Source organism: Protomyctophum parallelum (genome assembly GCF_964188405.1).
Source record: "Protomyctophum parallelum genome assembly, chromosome: 19".
Taxonomy (NCBI): domain Eukaryota; kingdom Metazoa; phylum Chordata; class Actinopteri; order Myctophiformes; family Myctophidae; genus Protomyctophum; species Protomyctophum parallelum.
Genome location: NC_139717.1, coordinates 40,620,548 through 40,643,010, shown reverse-complemented (window position 1 = coordinate 40,643,010; position 22,463 = coordinate 40,620,548). Strand labels below are relative to the sequence as shown.

At 46.8% G+C, this 22,463-nt stretch overlaps 2 protein-coding genes across 2 annotated transcripts in view; one reads left to right on the top strand and one right to left on the bottom strand.

The window, feature by feature from the left end:
- atad2b (ATPase family AAA domain containing 2B) overlaps window positions 1–22,463 on the bottom strand; it is a 636,500-nt gene that overhangs the window by 324,031 nt on the left and 290,006 nt on the right. The gene's annotated exons all lie outside the window — the stretch shown is intronic.
- The window catches only part of klhl29 (kelch like family member 29), a 343,820-nt gene that overhangs the window by 258,608 nt on the left and 62,749 nt on the right, over window positions 1–22,463 (top strand). Inside the window, 1 exon segment of the mRNA XM_083791051.1 lies at window positions 8,378–8,576. Coding sequence (XP_083647177.1) covers window positions 8,378–8,576 — 199 coding nt within the window.

The following is a 22,463-nucleotide window of genomic DNA, read 5'->3' as shown; positions in this document are numbered from 1 at the left end:
AATTTAAAAAAAAAATAGCAGACCTACAAGCTCGTATCGCGCCACTCGGTGGCGCGATATGAGCTTGTAGATCTGCTATTTTTAAATAGCTAAAGCATAACATGATGCTGACACCAAAATGGGTGCCCGGTCAGAATGGGTTAAACCCTTTTTCTTTTTACATCAATACAATACTTTTAGTTGTTTGTGTCAAGTGCTTGGTTTCTTGATTAAGTAGCCGTGTAATGAGCGGCATAATGAACAGCGAGTGATTCAAGACCCACACACACACATTTTCACATTTATGTATTTATTACCCTTTGTTTATCAATTGGATTTTGTTTTTTTTCCATAGACTGGATTGCACAAAGCACAACAGGAGTATCATTTGATATGGGGATGTATTGGATATGAATATTAGCAGTGTGAGTGATGATCTCATATCAATGTCGATATATGCATGTGTAGGAGGACGAGAGACAGAGAGAGAGAGAGGGAAGGTGAGTGGGAGACATAGAGAGTCTGTTTCGACGGAGAGTGGTTATAGAAAATTCCCATATCCATCTCACCAGATGTGCATACACACCCGCACATGCACATGCACATGCACATGCACATGCACATGCACATGCACATGCACATGCACATGCACATGCACATGCACATGCACATGCACATGCACATGCACATGCACATGCACACAGAATCCTAGCTCTAAACATAAGTTGAAGGCATGGCGAGAGAATAATTATGTTTTGCCGTCCGTCCGTGTGTGCGTGTGTGCGTCCGTTGGCACCGTGTGATCACAAACGCTATTATCCTGGTGGAGACCAGAGTTGTTGTTGTTGTTGTTATTACCATTATTATTATTATTATTATTATTATTATTATTATGTGTAGAACAATACAGTGTGTGCTCTGCACTCTGCAGCCGTGAGTCATCGTCGGATCAACCTATCAAATGAACTGCTGCTGTTTTTATGGATGAGATCAACAGTGTGTGTGTGTGTGTGTGTGTGTGTGTGATGCAGATGTCAGATGGTGTCTCTTTGCCTCCGTTTTAAAACCATTTCAGATGCTGTTGCCAAGTGCGGTGACATTGTTACAACAGATGTGTGTGTGTGTGTGTTCAGCGCAAGCACAGTTTTGTAGCTGCCAGATGCTGTCTGCCTGCTTTTTTGTGTGTTTTTTTCAAAACCGTAAGCGGGCAAAGGTCCTGTAGGTGCATTATAATGTGTGTGCTCACACCCACATTTCATGCAGATACACGCAGACATACTGCACACACACAGTACACACACTGAGTGACAACCATGTACACACACAATACAAAGTGCTAATGCCTGATTCATACTTGCCGTCGCGCACCAATTGTAACGGATCTACAAGGTCCTAACGTGTGTCACAGCGCAGCGGACCTTGAGCTTGTAGATCTGTGGTGCCCGCCACTGCCACGCGACTAAAGTCTTAACCCATTCTGACCGGGCACCCATATTGGTGTCAGCATCATGTTATGCTTTAGCTATTTAAAAATAGCAGATCTACAAGCTCATATCGCGCCACCGAGTGGCGCGATACGAGCTTGTAGGTCTGCTATTTTTGAAAAATCGAAGAGCGACTGACATTTTTAGAATCTGATCTCAGGTCAGAATGGGTTCATCAGACCAGTGTGTGTCCGGCGGAAACCTCGTATGAATCTGATCTCAGGTCAGAATGGGCTAACTGTGGTGTTCCATGAGCGAGTGCATCCAGCGCAGCGTGACCTACCAGACCTGCTGACGGGTGAAGCCCTGCATCCGTTTCCCCCGCTCTCTCCAAATCCCCAAACCCCACCCTGCATTTATTAAAGGCCGTTCCACATGGAAGCCGCACGCGCACACAGCCAGGAGCACACGCCGACCCCGTTGCGCACAAACACACGCATTGCAGGCGTTCCGCCATCATCCTCTGTGCTGCCGAGGGCAGCACCTGGCCGAAGCTGGCCCACTTACAGCTTTCATTTTAGCTCCAGCGGGTCAGAACGGTCAGCTATTTCGGTGGACCCGCGTGCGCACGGCCACGGCTTAACCCATTCTGACCTGAGATCAGATTCATACGAGGTTTCCACTGGACACACACTGGTCTGATGAACCCATTCTGACCTGAGATCAGATTCTAAAAATGTCAGTCGTTCTTCGATTTTTCAAAAAATAGCAGACCTACAAGCTCGTAGCGCGCCACTTGGTGGCGCGCTATGAGCTTGTAGATCTGCTATTTTTCAATAGCTAAAGCATAACATGATGCCAACACCAAAATGGGTGCCCGGTCAGAACGGCTTAATGGATCGTTTCTAATCGAACTTGACCCGGATACGACAGGATTCTTGTCATTTCACAACTTTTCTGTTTTTTGCTGAATCTGAGGGTTTTTAAGGGGCTCGACTGAAGCGTTGGTTGTTTGAGGGTCAGAGGGGGTATATTGCTCATGGGAAGGTGGAGGTTTTGCTCTCTTGGGCTGTAGTTTACAGAAGAAGAGCCTCGCACTTTTAGCAGCTAAGCAAATATTTGACCAGCATTTCCACAAATTGGCCCCAAAACATATAAATGTACAGCAATTTATATTCTGCAGTTCTGGACATAACTGTTTCACGAAGTATATTCTAGGCATATCATGCCTGGTATTGCCAAAAAAACTCTCCAAAATACTTACACATACAACTGTTTGCCTACATTTTGTGAGCTGGCAGGTTGGACCCAAAGCATGAGTAGGAGAAGGAACATGCAAGCCCTACAGGGCAAACAAAATCAGACAAGAGGTAGGCGAGAACGCTTGATCCAGCAGAACACTATCTGTTGCTCCTCATCTTCTGCTATTATTGTACAAAAGCATTATTCAACCCGTTCTGTTGTACTGTTCTGCATGTTTCTACACCATACTGTCCATGCCTAACAGGAACAAACTTTTCAGTATCACCCGTATTGCTTCCAAAATCATCAGACTTCCTACACCCACACTTTCTGATATGAACAATAACGCCATCACACGACTAGCACTCTCGATATCAAATGACACTGATCATCCTCTGTATCGTTTCTTTAACCTCATGCCATCTGGACAAAGATACAGGACCTTGCCCTGGAAAAAGGTCCGTTTTAGTAGGAGTTTTGTCCCCTCAGCCATCGCGGCATTAAACAAACTGCCTTGGTTGTCTTGGTGTTATGTGCTCTGTGTTGTTTTTGATGTGGGTGTTGAACAGATTGTGAAGTCAAATATCCTTCGGGACAATAAAGTTATTATTATTATTATTATTATTTAAGCGGAGTGAGCAGTCAAATCTTTTGGGGCTTGAGCCCCTGCCCCTTTTGCCTCAAGTGCCCCTTTCTCAGGCTGTAAAAACAATGATATATTTTTTAATGTTTACATTGTAATGACAACACAATTGCTTATTTTACTGTCCAATGACACGGGCTATGTATATCTTCGCCATTAGCATATATAAGACATCCGATGTTGGCCCACTACGTTTCTGGTGTAAAAAGACCACACTCAAATATCGTGTGCCCTTTTCTTGGGTTTGGTCCCTTGCCCCCCCTCAGTGCTCTCTGCAGATCAAACGGATCAATACCGTTGTCAAAGCAGCCTTTTTTCCCAAAAAGTCAGCCATGCTGCCTTATCCTCCCGCCTAGATTACTGTAACACGCTATACCCAGGAGGTGCTATTATAGTTCTTCGCTTTACATTGGCTACAGCTCATCCAAAGCGCAGCTGCTAGACTCCTGCCTGGCACCCGAAAGTGTGATAACATCACCCACATTTTGGCTTCCCTTCGTTGGTTCCCAACTTCACCAGTCAAATACGGAAACGATTTTAAAATCTCATCTGACCAGAAGCGCCTCACACATTCCCACGCAACTGTCTGAAGCTGAAAGCCGGCGACTGTGCCGTTTCATTTTTAAATCCAGACAAACACACAGGTTCTCGCTGGCCTTTTTAAAATTCTCCTTCCTTTTTATGCTGTTTTACACTGTTGTTTTTTGGTCAGAATTTGGTTGTGTTGGGGTTTGCCCGCTGGCCAAGTGGTCCAGGCGCATGCTGAGCTCTTGTCTGAAGGCGCGTCACGTGTTCGAGTCCCGTTCATGACGACCTTTGCTGCTTGTCTCTCCCCTTCTCTCCCTCTGTCTTCACTAATAACTATCAATAAAGGCAAAGAGTCAAAAACAAATCTTAAAAAAAAAAATGGTTGTGTTTAAATGTGCTTTAAATCCTGTATAAACAAAACTGTGAAGAAGAAGAAAGTGGGGGGGGGGTGCTTTATTAAAATAAGTGAAGTAGTTATTGTCTATCCGAGGTAGGCAGGAAATGCAGGGTCCTGGAAAATAACATAGATAACAAGAAGTCGCATCAAAGCATCTAGATTTTGGTGCGTGATGATCCCAGCACACAACTAAGAAAGCGATCAGACGTTAATCACAGAGGGAAAGTGACGCAAATCTAGGAGACATGTATAAGATAATATATGTTTTTGAGTGGTGCAACCACTCCAAGGAACAGCAATGTCTGTGTGGTGGTGAACCTATGTGTGGTTAACCTATGTATGTGACGTTAATGAGCTCCAGTATGTGTACCAGTAGGGGCGCTGTTGTGCCATGCAGAAACAGAGAGAGAGACTGCTAATGAGAGAGAGAGAGAGGAGGGGGGAGAGAGAGGGGAGTTGCACCACTCTGTTCACACGGGTGTGATTTTTCTCTTATGGAAAGCTATCGCGTCGGATCGATTGACCAAGCCAATCAGCATGTTGCTGTACACACTATAGCTTTCATTTATTCAGTCTTTCTTCAGTTGCGGTTGTGTTATCGCCCTTAGGAATGGCTCGGTATGCTAAGTGGATTTTGCATTGACTTCGCAGTTCGAGGCAGACAATGTTTGTGAAGGTATTGAGCTGTTTGTTTGATTAACTGTTGGGTAAAGCGTGTGTGCGTGCGTTTGTGGAGGAAGGAAGCAAACACTCCCATCTGTAAAATGTCAGCAGCTGAAATCCTTGTCATGTCTGTCTATGAGTCGATCCCCTTGGCACACACAACATCACTGAGTGACCACTAACATGTTAGTTATAAAAGCCCTGGGGATTTTACTGTGTTTGGTTGTTTTTTTAAAAACAGCATCAAATGGAGGCCTGACACTCAATTTTCAACATGTTTTCTTCCCCTTTTGGTGTTTTAAACATTATGTTATAATTTAGCTATTGAAAAATAGCAGATCTACAAGCTCATACGAGCTTGTACAGTAGGTCTGCTATTTTTGAAAAAAATGGTGAAAATATTTATTTCAGAAAACTGGAGGATTTAGAGAAGAAACGTTTTAAATGTCGAGGTCAGACCTAAATGGGTTAATGGGCGTGGCTAGCGATTCGGGGCTGGAGCCGGGCTATGTCTGTGTCTTAATACACATCAAACCACCGGGGGTCCTGGGACTGGAGCCAGGCTATAGGTCTGTGTCTTAATCAAACCGGGGGTCCTGGGAATGAAAATGTGTTGGAAAACAAACGGGATGTGAGGCAGAGCCTCTACCTGTCTCCCTCAGGTGCAGTGGTGGGGAAAAAGTACTCAATTGTTTTACTTAAGGAAAAGTATCAATACTGCAATGTAGAACTACTCTGTTACAAGTAAAAGTCCGGAATTCAAAATTCACTTGAGTAAAACTACAAAAGCAAAATGTAGTGGTATGTGGTCTGTTTTGTAATAGTAATCAAAATATACAAAGTAACTAAGCGGGGTAAAAGTACAATATTTGGATCTGAAATGTAGTGGAATAGAAGTAAAAGCATTGGAAATTGGGAATGCTCAAGTACAAGTACAAATACTTCAAATTTGTACTTGAGTACAGTACTTGAGTAAATAAATGTACTTACCGTAGTTACTTTCCACACCACTGTCCCTCAGGTGTGAGAGGAGACATCATGTCAGGCATATAATCAGCTGTGTGGAGTGATGTTCCTTCCAGTCCTGTTGTTCTGTGCCTATACCTTCTGTAAACCCCAGAGGTCAAGGGGGTCAATCTCCGGCTCTGTTCCCTCTGTCTTAGAGCTTGTTTACAATGTTGTGCTATTGACAGACGGGGGAAACTCCCATGGGGTTACGGCAGACGCATGCGCATGCATGACAGACGGGGGAAACTCCCATAGGGTTACGGCAGACGCATGCGCATACATGACAGAAGGGTTTTTTCCAACGTCCCCAAGACCAAACTCTAAACGTGGGGCGACAGAGCTGCCCCAACCCTGTGGAGTCCTCCATCGGCGTCTCCAGTCATCTCGGTTCTCCATACATCTGGCCAGCTCATTTGTGCTTTTTCCGCACCAGTATCTTTCTTTAGTACGTCCACGTCCACGTAGGGATTGCCCTCCCTAAATCACTGATGCCCCCTGCACCCCCCTTACACCTTATAAACCGCAACCCACCTCTTCAACATTGCTTTCCCTAGCTAACTCTTTTCACTGTTTTTATCCCTTAGCTTTTAGTGTTTATTTATTTTTCCTAATAAAGTTGTTGCTACCTCTGCCCCCCCATGTAAAGCATCTTTGGGTACTCACTACTCAGAAAAGCGCTATATAAGTTTGAGATATTATTATTATTATTATGTATGCGCGCCGACACTCACACGTACACTACACGTATCGTCTCTGTCAGGTGGACACCTCTTATGTCCAAAACTGTTACTTTTCAATTTTGAAAATGGGAAAAGTAGCGGATCCGCAAGCTCAATATTTCGAGCTTGTGCATCTGCAACTTGTGATGCTTTTCTGTGGCGCTGTAGTGTGATCAAGTATATGGGGGTTAATTTACGTGCGGAAACCAACGTGGCATTCATTTATGGCAGTGGTTTTCACCCCTTTTCACATCAAGGCCCATTATTTATTCACCATTTGAGCTACACGGACCACCATTTGATTCTGAACGGGCACCCATTTTGGTGTTGGCATCATGTTATGCTTTAGCTATTGAAAAATAGCAGATCTACAAGCTCATATCGCGCCACCGAGTGGCGCGATACGAGCTTGTAGGTCTGCTATTTTTGAAAAATCGAAGACACTTTTAGAATCTGATCTCAGGTCAGAATGGGTTAATAATGAAACTGTCAGGATGTAATAGACATTTTTTGAATCTGATCTCAGGTCAGAATGGGTTAAGAGGCTTTTTTGTCGTTGGATACGATTTTGGTCCACAATTCCATGCTTTATTGATGTGGTACCAACAGGAAAATGTTCACAAAACTAACAATTCTTCTACACACACTATAGTTGTGTAGACTTTGTGTGAATTTAGTAATGCAGATGGTTAACAATTATTTAACTCTTCAGAGTGTAAAATTAAACCAAAATGGACCCATTTGGTTTCATATTACACTCTCAAGAGTTAAAGATAAGGGTCCATTCCATTTTGCTACCACCAACTCTGCATCATTTAGCTGGGGACCACCTGGAACCCCCTCAAGGGACAGCTGGTGGTCCCCGGACCACTGGTTGAAAACTAAAACATTCTGCCCAACAAGCAACAATATGCAGCAGTATACAAACGACGCCACGTGTGGACCATACACTCACTCATGCATTTCCACACACATGTGCATGTGCACGCACGTGCACATACAGGAGTACAGTATGAAACGAGCATTAGGCGAGTCGCGGACAGCCACAGTTGCTATGGTAACAGCCGGACCTGCCTCTTGTGTTAAGCGAGCACTCATGAATGTGTGCAGCACCGAGAACACACGTTCTTGCGTGCACATTCGCATGTTGACACACATGTACACACACACACACACACACACACACACACATTTTGGGTGTGTCTTTATATACAGTCTAAATACGTTTTCCAAAAGAATCGTAAAAATCCCCAAGATATTCCAAGCTCACACTGCCCCGTCATACATCAATATGGAGCTAAAGTGGTTATAAGAAGTGGTAATGTGCACAACGTTCCACAGCAATTCCTGACGCGGTTGTTTATTGTCTGAACAGGTGGCCTCCTTTCCTCAGCCCACACTGGAGACCTGCCGTCCTCACATCCGGCGTTTGTCTTCGTTCCCTCAGCTTCTGGTTTCGCTTGCCGTCGTGTTTAGTTATGAATTAGTTTATTTTACAATTTGTACAGCGGAGCAGTCTGCTCTCTCTCACCCCCCACCCCTTTCTGTCCCTCTCTTTCCGTTGCTGCCATGCTTGCCATTTCGGATTATTTACCTTTCTGTCTTGACTTAATGTCTGCTTTTCTCTCTCTCTGTTTTTGTCTCCCTCTCTCTTTTCATCTATCTCTCCCATTTCTCCATCTTCTCTCTCCCTCTGTCCCTTTCGCTCGCCTTACGTTTCTCTCTCTTTCTCTCTCCTTTGTTTTCTCTCTCTCTCTCTCTCTCTGTCCTGCAGCACATGTCAGAGCTGCTGGCCGTGGTGCGTCTCCCGTTCATCCACCCGTCCTACCTGCTGAACGTGGTGGACAACGAGGAGCTGATCAAGTCGTCGGAGGCGTGCCGGGACCTGGTCAACGAGGCCAAGCGCTACCACATGCTGCCCCACGCCCGCCAGGAGATGCAGACGCAGCGCACCCGGCCGCGCCTCTCTGCAGGTAGGCACCCCACCCTCATTTTTTCCACCGAAATCATTTTTTCGGTGTAAACTAGAGACTTGCAGCTTTAAAATGAGTCATTTCGTGACATTGTGGTCCATTATGCTGATTTTGGCCAAAGAGTCAAATCGGGCTAAATCACTTCCTGTTCAACGGACGTAAACATCCGGTGGTAGTTTAACCCTGATCCACTAGCTTGGCTGACCGGGAGGCTAAGCTAACATGATGTTTTTCATACAACTACCAACTCTCCATCATTTAGCTGGGGACCACCTGGAACACCCTCAAGGACCACTGGTGGTCCCCGGACCACTGGTTGAAAATCACTGGTCTAATAATGTAATCATGGCTGCTATACTCAACCTGGGGAGACCAACGGACTAGCCTCATACTTCCGTCAATGCATGAGGAGTCCAAGCGGCTTATTTTCACCTGACAGGCGGGGGTGGGGGGAGTTCCCCCGGTTGGACATAGCACGTGGAAGGAACACGTTATTCCAACCAGTTCCTTTCCCCTCCATCAGGTGCACCGGCTGGCCAGGGGGAGGCAGTATAGAGACCAGGATTACTGCATGTTTTTTTTGTGAGGGAATAGTACCCTATTCTTGGCAGCATTGTGCCTCTTTGTGCTGCACTGCGAGCTTGTAATCTGGTATTTTTGAACATATCGTGAACGTGTGAGATCTTCAGATTTATAAGGCATTTGTAGAATTGGCCTCATGTCCTAATGGTTTAACTGTGCTTTGCGAAACAAACAAACACACACATCATCCTCGCCAAGCCATCTGGTTTTTGAGGCACCCAATGCATTTATTTATCCCGTCGGCACATCGTGCATTTTATAAACATTCTGCATGCACGCAGCCACAAGCTGCCGTCAATCAATACAGCGCTCTGCCAACGAAGGGCAACAGAGGAATGGGCTGTATCTATATATGCACACAGAGCCTTACATACCATCGACCGGATGCACACCGGATGTCATTTGCAGAAAGCTGGAGAGTAAGAAGGAGAGATGCCTTATGGGCAATTATGGTGTTATGTGGCACGTACATAATGCAACAAATGCCTCTCTTCCTCCCACACACACACACACACACACCCTTCTCCTCTCCCTGCTAACCTCCTTATCCTGCAATTAAACACGTGGAGTTATTACGCGAATATGACTCCGGTCGTTGTTTATTGGCAAAAATGCAGGTTGAGTGAGACTGCGGTTGTCGGGGTTGGTGAACTGACCGCACCGTGAAGTGCCATTTGTTAAGCAATTATCTCCATTCTGCCAAGCAGAAAATAAGTTACGCTGGACGGACTTGCGTGTCCACACTAAGCCCCATAATACCTCACAGACGCCGTAATTAGGCAGCTCTTTATTGAGACGGGAAAGAATCAGGGGGTCCTGGTTGGGCAAACAGCGCTCGGGGGGGGGGGGGGCGACAGCCAGAAGCAATTTGCAGGCTTTAAAGTGCCAACTGATTTCCAGGAATATCCGAGTTTAACAACATAAGCAAATATGTCAGAGGCTGCTTGGAAAAGGAGCGCTTGGCCTGATGTGCTTGGACCGAGAAGGCCTGACTGAGGCCCGACACGCTGCGTGTTTAATGTTTCTTTTTCGCTTACGCGGTCGGGTCTGTCAGGACAGAGGCCAAAGCTAAGTCAGCTCCATCGGACACTCAGAGGAACTGTTGTGGTTGGCAACTCTCAGGTTTCGTAGTAGTAACCTCGAATGGGTTCGCCTCGCAGAAGCCAAGGCTTCCATTTGGCCCCGTATTGAGAGCGAGTGGAAAACCTAGCAGGGGCTTTTGGAAAAGCCTGTGACCTCTTGCTGCAAATGTGAAATGGTTCCCTTCATGCCTTTTACAGTAGTCGTATAGCCCCTAGCCTACGCCCCTACACCTGTTCTGGCCTCTCTCTTCACTGACTCACCCATTCGTTTTAGAGTTGATTTTAGGATGCCATTGTTTGTCTTTAAATCACTGAATGGTCTGGCACCGCAGTATCTCTGTGAATATACTCCCTCAAGGCCTTTGCAGTCTGCAGGCCAGTTGAATCTCGACGTCACAAAAAAAGGTATGTTCAAATACCAGAGGGGAACAAGCCTTTTCTGGCATAGCCCCCACACTGTGGAATGAGCTCCCCTCCATGTCAAACTAGTCCCCTCCATGTCATACTAGTCCCCTCCATGTCGAACTAGTCCCCACCATCCAGACTTTTAAATCTCGCCTTAACCCATTCTGACCGGGCACCCATTTTGGTGTCAGCATCATGTTATGCTTTAGCTATTTAAAAATAGCAGATCTACAAGCTCATATCGCGCCACCGAGTGGCGCGATACGAGCTTGTAGGTCTGCTATTTTTGAAAAATCGAAGAGCGACTGACATTTTTAGAATCTGATCTCGGGTCAGAATGGGTTAATCAGACCAGTGCGTGTCCAGTGGAAACCTCGTATGAATCTGATCTCAGGTCAGAATGGGTTTAAACACACCTGTGCACCTTCACTTTTAATTCCGTTTGAGAGTTTCTGTGTTTTTTTTTATTTGGCTTTGTGTGTTCTATTTTTTTTACTGTGTGGTCTTGCTGGTGTTTCTATGTTTCAGCTTTACAGTGTATTTAGCTTTTAACCTTCTGTACAGCACTTTGTAAACCCTGAGTAGCGAAATGCGCTATAATATAAATACATTGGAGTGGATTGGATAGACTTATACGCGCCGGTGTCGCACACCGAACACAGACGATGGACAGAGATCACAAGGCGTCGCAGTATACGACAGCTATACAGTATACAGTACAAGTCAGGCTTGTTTCTTGGTGAGAGGGTTGAAGCGTGGCTGACCCGAGCGGCTCCCCAGTGTGTGTAGTGTGTGGGAGCAGGGTGGGTGCATGTGCTCTGGGGGTCAAACAAGATTGTGGGCGGCAGAGCATGCCTTTCTCATGATGATCCAAGCCAAAGACGGGCTCATCGATTTACATTGTGTGTGTGTGTGTGTGTGTGTGTGTGTGTGTGTGTGTGTGTGTGTGTGTAAAAGAGCGTCTTGGGGCAGTCGTGTGTACTGTATGTACAGTATAGTAGTACACTGGATGTTGGGATATGTGCTTATATACAATTTACAATTTAGGCATTTAGCAGACGCTCTTAATCCAGAGCGACTTACATTAAGCAAGAACAAAAAAGCATGGGAATACATCACATAAAAACATGTATCATGAAACATGCGTAAGCTAAGAAAGTAACTGGAATATCTATATAATGAAACTATACATATAAACTATACACATATATACTACTATGCTATACATATGTACTATGACGTGCTATGACTACATACACTGCAATTATAGTGCTGTCTACATGACATGCTATAAGTCTGTATCAAATGCTATCTAAGTCTTTGATACAGACTTATAGCATGTTATGTAGACAGCACTATGCATTGTACATACACAAAGTACATACACACTTGTTCGTGTGCGTGTAGGAGGGTAGGCTGTGGGGGGTGTGTGTGCGTGCGTGTCTGTGTGTGCGTGCGTGCGTGTGTGTGTGTGTGCGCGTGCATGCATGCTCTCCCTTGACACAGAGTTTTACAACCCTGACTTCATTTCCAAAGCCTGCCCTAAGACGTGTCAGAGTCTGACACTTTGTCTTCAGGTCTGACAATGTGTTAGGAGCAATTAAGTATGATAACGTGTGAATGATAGTGTGTGTGTGTGTGTGTGTGTGTGTGTGTGTGTGTGTGTGTGTGTGTGTGTGTGTGTGTGTGTGTGTGTGTGTGTGTGTGTGTGTGTGTGTGTGTGTGTGTGGCCATCTGCTGCTCTGTTGGCCTGCGCTGCGTTTCACAGCACGGTGCATGGTCAATGGGACTGCAGGGAAAGCTTGAGGAAGAGAGAGAGACAGGACTGTGGAGGACTACAGATGGACAGACCAGGGGAAATGGAGGAGTGGAGGACTACAGATGGACAGACCGGGGGACATGGAGGAGTGGAGGACTACAGATGGACAGACCGGGGGACATGGAGGAGTGGAGGACTACAGATGGACAGACCGGGGGAAATGGAGGAGTGGAGGACTACAGATGGACAGACCAGGGGACATGGAGGAGTGGAGGACTACAGATGGACGGACCAGGGGACATGGAGGAGTGGAGGACTACAGATGGACGGACCAGGGGAAATGGAGGAGTGGAGGACTACAGATGGACAGACCAGGGGAAATGGAGGAGTGGAGGACTACAGATGGACGGACCAGGGGAAATGGAGGAGTGGAGGACTACAGATGGACGGACCAGGGGAAATGGAGGAGTGGAGGACTACAGATGGACAGACCAGGGGACATGGAGGAGTGGAGGACTACAGATGGACGGACCAGGGGACATGGAGGAGTGGAGGACTACAGATGGACGGACCAGGGGACATGGAGGAGTGGAGGACTACAGATGGACGGACCAGGGGACATGGAGGAGTGGAGGACTACAGATGGACGGACCAGGGGACATGGAGGAGTGGAGGACTACAGATGGACGGACCAGGGGACATGGAGGAGTGGAGGACTACAGATGGACGGACCAGGGGACATGGAGGAGTGGAGGACTACAGATGGACGGACAAGGGGACATGGAGGAGTGGAGGACTACAGATGGACGGACCAGGGGACATGGAGGAGTGGAGGACTACAGATGGACGGACCAGGGGAAATGGAGGAGTGGAGGACTACAGATGGACGGACCAGGGGAAATGGAGGAGTGGAGGACTACAGATGGACGGACCGGGGGACATGGAGGAGTGGAGGACTACAGATGGACGGACCAGGGGACATGGAGGAGTGGAAGACTACAGATGGACGGACCAGGGGACATGGAGGAGTGGAGGACTACAGATGGACGGACCAGGGGACATGGAGGAGTGGAGGACTACAGATGGACGGACCAGGGGACATGGAGGAGTGGAGGACTACAGATGGACGGACCAGGGGACATGGAGGAGTAGAGGACTACAGATGGACAGACCAGGGGACATGGAGGAGTGGAGGACTACAGATGGACGGACCAGGGGACATGGAGGAGTGGAGGACTACAGATGAACGGACCAGGGGACATGGAGGAGTGGAGGACTACAGATGGACGGACCAGGGGACATGGAGGAGTAGAGGACTACAGATGGACAGACCAGGGGACATGGAGGAGTGGAGGACTACAGATGGACGGACCAGGGGACATGGAGGAGTGGAGGACTACAGATGAACGGACCAGGGGACATGGAGGAGTGGAGGACTACAGATGGACGGACCAGGGGACATGGAGGAGTAGAGGACTACAGATGGACAGACCAGGGGACATGGAGGAGTGGAGGACTACAGATGGACGGACCAGGGGACATGGAGGAGTGGAGGACTACAGATGGACGGACCAGGGGACATGGAGGAGTGGAGGACTACAGATGGACGGACCAGGGGACATGGAGGAGTGGAGGACTACAGATGGACAGAAGAAGGAAATAAATCGGAAGGGGAGGTTGAGGCTGTTGGAGAACGACGATGATGAGGAGGAGGGGAGATGGGGGGCGAGAAAAATAGAGGAAGAGTCAGAGGAGAGGAAAAGGAGGATGAGCAAGCGAGAGAGAGAGGGATGTAGAATGAAGTTTGAAGGGATGACATTGTGTGTGTGTGTGTGTGTGTGTGTGTGTGTGTGTGTGTGTGTGTATGTGTGTGTTCCAAAGTGCACATAAACAGATGGAACACCACCTGAGCTCAGAAGATAAGTCTCTCAAGCGGAAAAAGAAAGGAGAACTGCCATCCGTGAAACACTTTCTTGCTGAGTGCACTCAATCTGTGAGCTTGTGAATCGCACACGTACGCATGCATCGCTGTGTGCATGGTATGCCTACGCATCAGTGTGTGTGTGTGTGTGTGTGTGTGTGTGCGTGTGTCTGTATGGGTCTGTGTTGTGCGTGTGAGCATGTTGTGCAAACATTTATCTCGTATATCTCCCACACGTTGCACTTTAATCCTTTTTTTTTCCCAGCAGTGCCCGCAAATCAGAATTTCTCCTGCTGCACATCCAATTTACTCTTTCAAGTTAGATTTCCAATTTAAGACGTGACACTCTATCCCTCCAGATCGGCACTATAATCAGCCTTATGACTCAGAACCCCATAGATCCACCTACTGCCTCATTGACATGGTTTTTTATGTATTCATTTTTATCTCTTACATGGAGCAAACTAAACTCTCCACTCAACAACACCGCCGTCCTGCAAGCTTTGAAGGAAATTCAATTAATTATTTCAGAGGGAACTACTGCATATGCACCGTGTCACATGATCGCGAAGAGGCCGATGTAGACAAACATGGAGGTGGACGGTCAGACACGGCTTGCGGAGGCCGGTTCCGTGTGTCTCATTTCCACAGTCCACCTGACTTGACAGTCGACAGATAGTGGACGACCTCTTTGTATTCGCGCACCATCTTCGCCCACCATGACGTGCACTGCTTGCCAGTCATTTTTACAGTCATACATAATCATAACATGTTATATAGGACTTTGGAATCGTACTACGATGGGTTTCTTTTCTCACCTGCACATACTTCTCTTTTATTGATGTTGCCTTTTTTGTACAGTTTTTTTATTGTGCGAATAAACTAAATAAAAGGATAATGTTTGGGTCGTTTAAGACCGGCCTCATAGGGAACAACTCAATGATTCTCAGCAGGGGCGAATCAAGCCCAAAATCAATTCAATTATCATTAGGGCAGGGTAAATAACTGCATTACTGGATTAAACATTGGGTTACAATTATATAATTAAATTACAACACAAAATAAACAATCCGACTTTACGACTGTGGCTGCAAAATGTTGGCTTTAAACCGCCGGCTAAACATAATAATAATAAAAGCAATACATACATATTGCTTTTTCACCACGGCAATCGAAAATTCCAATACCAACACAGCCCTATAATTATCCTACAATCTGTGCCCCGGCTAAAGTTTCTTGCAAAACTTTGAACATACAGGAGACACATTTTCTAGGTGAATCAATCCTAGTAAATAAACTTGTGAAGCGAAGAAAATTGGCCGTGCCACAATAGACTGATCATGCACCAAACCTGTTCCCCGTTTGGTTGGATGAGGGCCTAGGGGGGCGGTAGATTTCTTCCACTGAAGTGCACGGGAGTCCCATAATGGATCCTCCATGCGTTGCATATACGGTACGTGAATCTATTAGCTGCTAATTGCTTAATTAGATGGTGGATGGTGCCTCTGATTAGTTGTCATTAGACATCGGAGAGATCAGGAACCTGCTGGGAGTTGGCTCCAAAATGCTTCAAAGTGTGTGTGTGTGTGTGTGTGTGTGTGTTGTGTGTGTGTGGTGTGTGGTGTGTGGTGTGTGGTGTGTGGTGTGTGTGGTGTGTGTGTGTGAGACAACATTTTGGGTTTTTGGCACTATAACGCACACAGACAACTGTATTTTAATGCCCTCTGACAAAGTTTTGTCCTGTGTCTCACTCTCTCTCAACACATGGGGCATGCACAAGTGTATGCCCTGTTTCCCTGTCTCTGTGGTAGCTGCAGGGTGCTGTACTATGCCCCGTTTCCCTGTCTCTGTGGTAGCTGCAGGGTGCTGTACTATGCCCCGTTTCCCTGTCTCTGTGGTAGCTGCAGGGTGCTGTACTGTGCCCCGTTTCCCTGTCTCTGTGGTAGCTGCAGGGTGCTGTACTATGCCCCGTTTCCCTGTCTCTGTGGTAGCTGCAGGGTGCTGTACTAGCTCAGAGGAGGGATCCGAGGGAGCGATCCGGAGCAAACTGTTAACTCAGCCCAGCCGAGTGGAATAGCACTCAGACAAATGAGCTGTAATGACTGGGGCACCCAGTGGCCCCTCTCTCTCTCTCTCTCTCTATCTCTCTCTCTCAAGAGCTTGACATTGTTCCTCTGTCTCAATCTTCATCTTACTCACACACACACACACACACACACACACACACACACACACACACACCTATGCCTGCATACACTGATACACACGACTATAACTTCACTCTCTCCACACATGCACGCACGCGCACACACACACACACACACACACACACACACACACACACACACACACACACACACACACACATGGTCACACAGATTAGTACAATCGGCTGTCATAAGTGCTGGCCTTGGCTCCAGTGTATAAAGGCTGTTCGCTGCAATGCAGCAGCTCTTAACGGCCATTTGATCTGTGCAATGATTTATCTTTCCGTGAGTCTGTGTTCCCTGTTACAGATTATTCCATTTAAAAATCTCCCCAGAAGAAGATTTTTTTTTTTTTTTTTTTTTTTTGCAAAAGGGTCGGGACCCAATCATGTGTTTGGGGAAGATTTAAATTGCTTGTTCAGAAAGCCTTATCCAGGAAGCACGCTGGGCTTATCATCCATGATGACCCCTGCGGTGAACGACAAACCCAATAAAAAACGCTGCTCTCCGGGAGAAGCAGGCTTTGGTTAAACGGGTTTACAGAATAGCTTGGCTGCCGCAGGAGGTCAGATGGTCACCGCTTGGCAGGCATTTGGTGTTCCAGACATTGCCGCGGACTGGGCTTGACCCATTAGTGCTCCGCTCACCATGCAGCGCGTGCTTTACACGTTGGCGTTCACCAGAACACTTGTCAGTGTGTTGTTAATTATGGCTTCAACTGTGTGTGTGTGTGTGTGTGTGTGTGTGTGTGTGTGTGTGTGTGTGTGTGTGTGTGTGTGTGTGTGTGTGTGTGTGTGTGTCTGTGTCTGTGTGCCACCTCCTCCACCATCTCTACCAGTGGCGGTGGCTCAGGGGTAGAGTGGCCGGATGGAAACCGAAAGGTTCCCAGTTCAATCCCGGGCTCCCCCAGAGATGGTGTCCTTGAGCAAGACACTGAACCCCTAATTGCTCCCGATAGGGCAGGTTGGTGCCTTGCATTGCATGGTTTCCTCCACCATCGGTGTATGAATGGGTGAATTATATGATATGATATACATTACTTTATTGTCAGTTTGCACTGACATTTCTTTTGCGACCCAGCGGCCTTGTATGCAACACATAATTATACACACATTTGACATAACACAGGACAAAAAAATAAAATTCAGTTACATACATATAACATAAGGGCAGAGAGCAATGTCCACAGCTCAGTCTAGTCCAAGTCTCAGTGTCGACTGATGGACAAAAGACCTTCAGTCTTTACACTTTATTGTATGCTGGAACACCATATCTCATTCCTGAAGGCAGCAACCTATACTCTCCATACAAAACATGGCTAGTATTAGAGATGATATTTCTTGCTAACCTTCGGATGCTGTTATCTAACGTGGATGTATAGAGCCTCTGAAGTGGTTATCTAACAATCTTTGAACAAATTAATGTTTAGTTGTTGCAGCAGTTGTGACTTTAAGGCTACAGACAAACATCCACACCAGGTGTGAAAAACAAAAGTGAAAAGTGAAAAACAGGTATTTATATGAACACACCTGGTTAATCTGTTCACTATGAATAGTGATGGGGGATCTGTGTGTCTCTAGTGGTGCACCAAAAACAATCTCTTCTGTCTCTTTTGGGTTAATGAAGAGAGCGTTGTTATCACTCCATTCAACCACCTTATTTACTCCGTGTTGGTGCAGTCCAGGATCACTGGAACTATCTAGGAGAGAAATTAAAGTTGTATCGTCCGAGTACTTTATAATGTACTGATCTGAATGTAATGCACAAATCTATGTGAAGCGCCTTGGATGAAGGCGCTATAGAAATGCACCATTTTCATCGTCGCCGCCATCTCTATCAGACCATGTGAGCGGAGCGCGGGGGAAAGCCGCTCCTCGCTCGAGGGGGCTGTTGTCACTATCACCACCTCCATCAATCATCACCACCGCCTCCATCACCACCTCCATCACCACCTCCACCACCACCTCCACCATCTCCACCACCACCTCCACCACCACTGCCACTGAGCACAGCAGGAGCCACACAGTCACATGGACGTCATAATAGATTATCATGGGATGTCCATGCAAGTCAGGGACCACCAGTCCCTCCCCCCCCCCTCCCGGCACAGACAGGACGCTCCGTCTGTCACCTGCACACATCCCTTTTCAGTGCCACTGACAATGGCCTTTTTTTTTTTTTGTAATTGAATTTATTTGTCATCTTTCTTCCAGGCTATACGGTCTTGGCTACGTACCATTAGGCGAGGAGATAGCTGTGGCAAAGGGCTGTCAGCAGTTTGAAAGACAATTATTATAAGCCTGCGCGTTTGTCTGGACTTTGTTGATTATTGCCCTGCTCCGGGTAATTATTCAGCCTGGTTTGTCTTTTGGAGCCAATGTAGCGTGAGATTGCTCTGCTTTTTTATCTCCAAAGTGGAGAAAGCAGGACACTGGAGACTGTGCCAGAAATGCCTAATAGCTCTATGTGAAGAATGCCCTTTTGTGGACCCTCTGATTCTTATTTTTGGACTGGATGGCATTTGGAGGGGAGAGAGACACAGAGAGAGAGATCTGATATCACTTCAATAGATGGATAGATACTGTAGATAGATAGATAGATAGATATCCACAGAAGCACTGAGTTTATCGTCTGTGTTTGTGAGCACATGAATGTAAGATCATGGAGACTGTAAATCCACATGAGATAGCCTGTGGCTTGTCTGCGCCGCTTGCTGGGGAAATGAAAGCTCTGCAGACCTGACCTTTTGGACTGTGACCACTCAGATGGAAAGCGCTTACCTAGCATGTACTGTATGTGCAGGAGGAAGACATGGAGTTTATACCTCCCTTACCTCTATGACTGCCTGCCTAGATTATGTTCCAAACTGCCAGCCCCCCCCTCAGGTCTTCTACTGCTGACCTGCTCCAAGTGCCTACTGTGGCATATACAAATCACCCTAGTGGGAAGTGAAGGGTGCCTTTTTAAGGGGACGCATAAAGTCCATAGACTTGGCTGCCACATGATGTCACAAGGAAAAGCCCCAAAACACGGTGAAGCAGCATTCTGCTTCTACAGCCCGACGGCTTGGAATAAACTCGCATTAGACCTCCTCACTTTTTTGCTTTTTTTTTGCTATTATTTGAACACTTTGACTGACACCACTGAGCGCTGTCCCTTCACTGCCACCAGGATGCACGGGGCCTTTTATTTTGAAATAACTATTCTGCCGATAGTTACTTTCACTTTCATCAGAAGTGTGCGTTACTATTGTAACCGCGACATATCGCCCATTTTTTGAGTGGCGCTAGCCCCTCCTATGCACAGCTTTGTGTGTAGGTGTGTTTGTAGCAAGGAATGTGATGATTTGATTGACTGATGTATGATGATAAGATATGAGTGTGATTTTCATTTAATGAGTTCATAACATCGATGTTCTGTTCAGTCACCTTCAATCTGAGCGTCAATTCCGAGATCGCAAAGAACACTGTTATCATAGAGCGTCCATCTTGGTCAGGGCAAAACGATCTGTTTACCTTGCTTATTGTCCCAAGCCCAAACCACACCAAAGGGTCGGGTTGGGACAAAACAGTTTTTTTTATTTGTTGACGAAATCTCCAATAGATTTAGTCTTAGTTTTAGTCGTCGTAGCCTGTTTTTTATTTAGTTCGTCAGTGAAAAACGTTAGTCGGCGAACATTTTTCGTCATAGTTTTAGTCGATGAAATCAACACTATCTCAGTTCCAACCTAATCACCACCCGCCCCCAACCTAAACCTCAACCGCGACTTCACCCATAGAGTATTAAAAGGATAGAGACTGATCTGGCGCGAAGCTCCGCCCCCTCCACTATTCATGTCAGTGGAAGTTGCTCAGTGGCGTTTTGAAGCCGCCGGAGGGACCGTCTATTTCCGCCTTTTTGGGCGCATTTGGAGGTCAAATGCGGAAGTGCAACCGAGCGCTCAATGCTAAAGCTCAGCTGCACAGGGTTTCCTCGTCATGAATCCACGGGTCCACCTGCAGTCCTTCCACTTACCACTAGGGCCCAGCGCTTCAACATTGGAGTGCCTAGCTGGCCCCTTGACTTCACCCCTGAAACTCAACCACACCCAACGCAGCTTCCCTCCACCTTCTTCTGTCGGTCGAGATTGAATCAAAGGGTCACAGAAAGGTTGAGGCAGCCCACAGGCAACGGGATGGAGCCCGAGAAGAGAGCCTGGAATCATGACGAGGAAGATGGAAGCATACAGCCACAGAACAAAGAGACCGCTGCGTCTTTGGTTAGAGGGTTAGAGTGATGGACGGGAGAGAAGGTATGAGAGAATAGGAGAATGAGTGAGATGGGAGGGATAGATGAGTCCCCGGGGGAGAGAGAGAGGGAGAGAAAGATGGGGAGAGAGCGAGAGAGATGGCCGCAGGGTAGAGGAAAAGAGAAGAGAATGTGTGAAGCAGGGTCACAGCATGAGGCCGAAAGAAAGGAGAAATTTAATAAGGTATGTTAAGAGGAGGAAGGGGACCTGCTGGCTCCCAGGGGAAGAGGAAAAGCAAGAATTCTCCACCTCTACCTGTCCTCGGTATCCATATTTCAATCAATCTCCTCTTCTTCTTCATATCTGTGGAACAGCAGGGATCCTATACTTCTGCAAGAGCGTGCACGCATGTGCGCGCGTGTACATGCGTGTACATGCGTGTGTATGCGCGTGTGCTCCTATATGTATGTGATGCACGCGTGCATATTCAGGTGTATGTAAAACCTTGTTGTGTGTGTGTGTGTGTGTGTGTGTGTCTGACTGTCTGTAAGGTGGGTTTGTGTGTGCTAAGTTGGATTTATACTTACTGTCGTCTGTGTTGCACGCCGAAAATAGCAGCGCGACAATCTCACATCGCCTCGCGCTGCGATCCGTTGTGAGATTGTAGATCTGCTACTTCTGGTGCAATGCAACAGAGCCCATTACGCCCCTTTAGCGCTTTCCCACAGTCTGTTCCAGACACGGGGTTCTGTGTATAGGCGGGGTGGTTCTGGTGTCACAGATAGGAGTCATTAGGGAAACGTCAGGTGGAAGCAAAGCAAATTGTCAGGCTGAGCGCTTGTTCTGTTGCCAGGCTCCATGGCTCCTGAACAACCCTGTCTGTCCCAACTGTGAATTACTATCAGACAGCGCCGTGCGCTCCCCCTGCCTCCTTTTCAATAGATCGCCCAAGTCCTTGACGTCACTCGCTCATGCCCTGCAGGTTCCAAGGGGTTCACGGAGGTTTTTCCTCTATGGATAATAACATTGAGTCATCTTAAAATCGTCTCTCATAAGAATTGTGGTCCAAAAATAAACAAACTGTCTCGCCGATATTGTCGGGGAGGTGGCTCTGTATCATTTTTGCAGTAGGTCGCTCACATCTGACACATCTGACTGTTTCTAGTGTTTTTGCAGTCAGTTGATTCTTCATATCCATATGAGTGAAACCGCCAGAATGATTTGTTTATTTTTCAAACACGGTTCTTGTATGAGGCGATTTAAGATCCCCCTATATTACAAATGAATAAATACACAAACCTGTGGACCCTCTAGCGATATTGGCGTCGGACTCCGGTGCTATATGGGGCTGTGATGTTGCGTTCACGTGGGGCAGATTAACCCATTCTGAACGGGCACCCATTTTGGTGTCAGCATCATGTTATGCTTTAGCTATTGAAAAATAGCAGATCTACAAGCTCATATCGCGCCACCGAGTGGCGCGATACGAGCTTGTAGGTCTGCTATTTTTGAAGAATCGAAGAGCGACTGGCATTTTTAGAATCTGATCTCAGGTCAGAATGGGTTCATCAGACCAGTGTGTGTCCGGTGGAAACCTTCGTATGAATCTGATCTCAGGTCAGAATGGGTTAAAGGATGCAGTCGACTATTCATTGTCAAAGGAAGCCAGCGACATGACGTTGCAAAGGCACAACGATGCATGT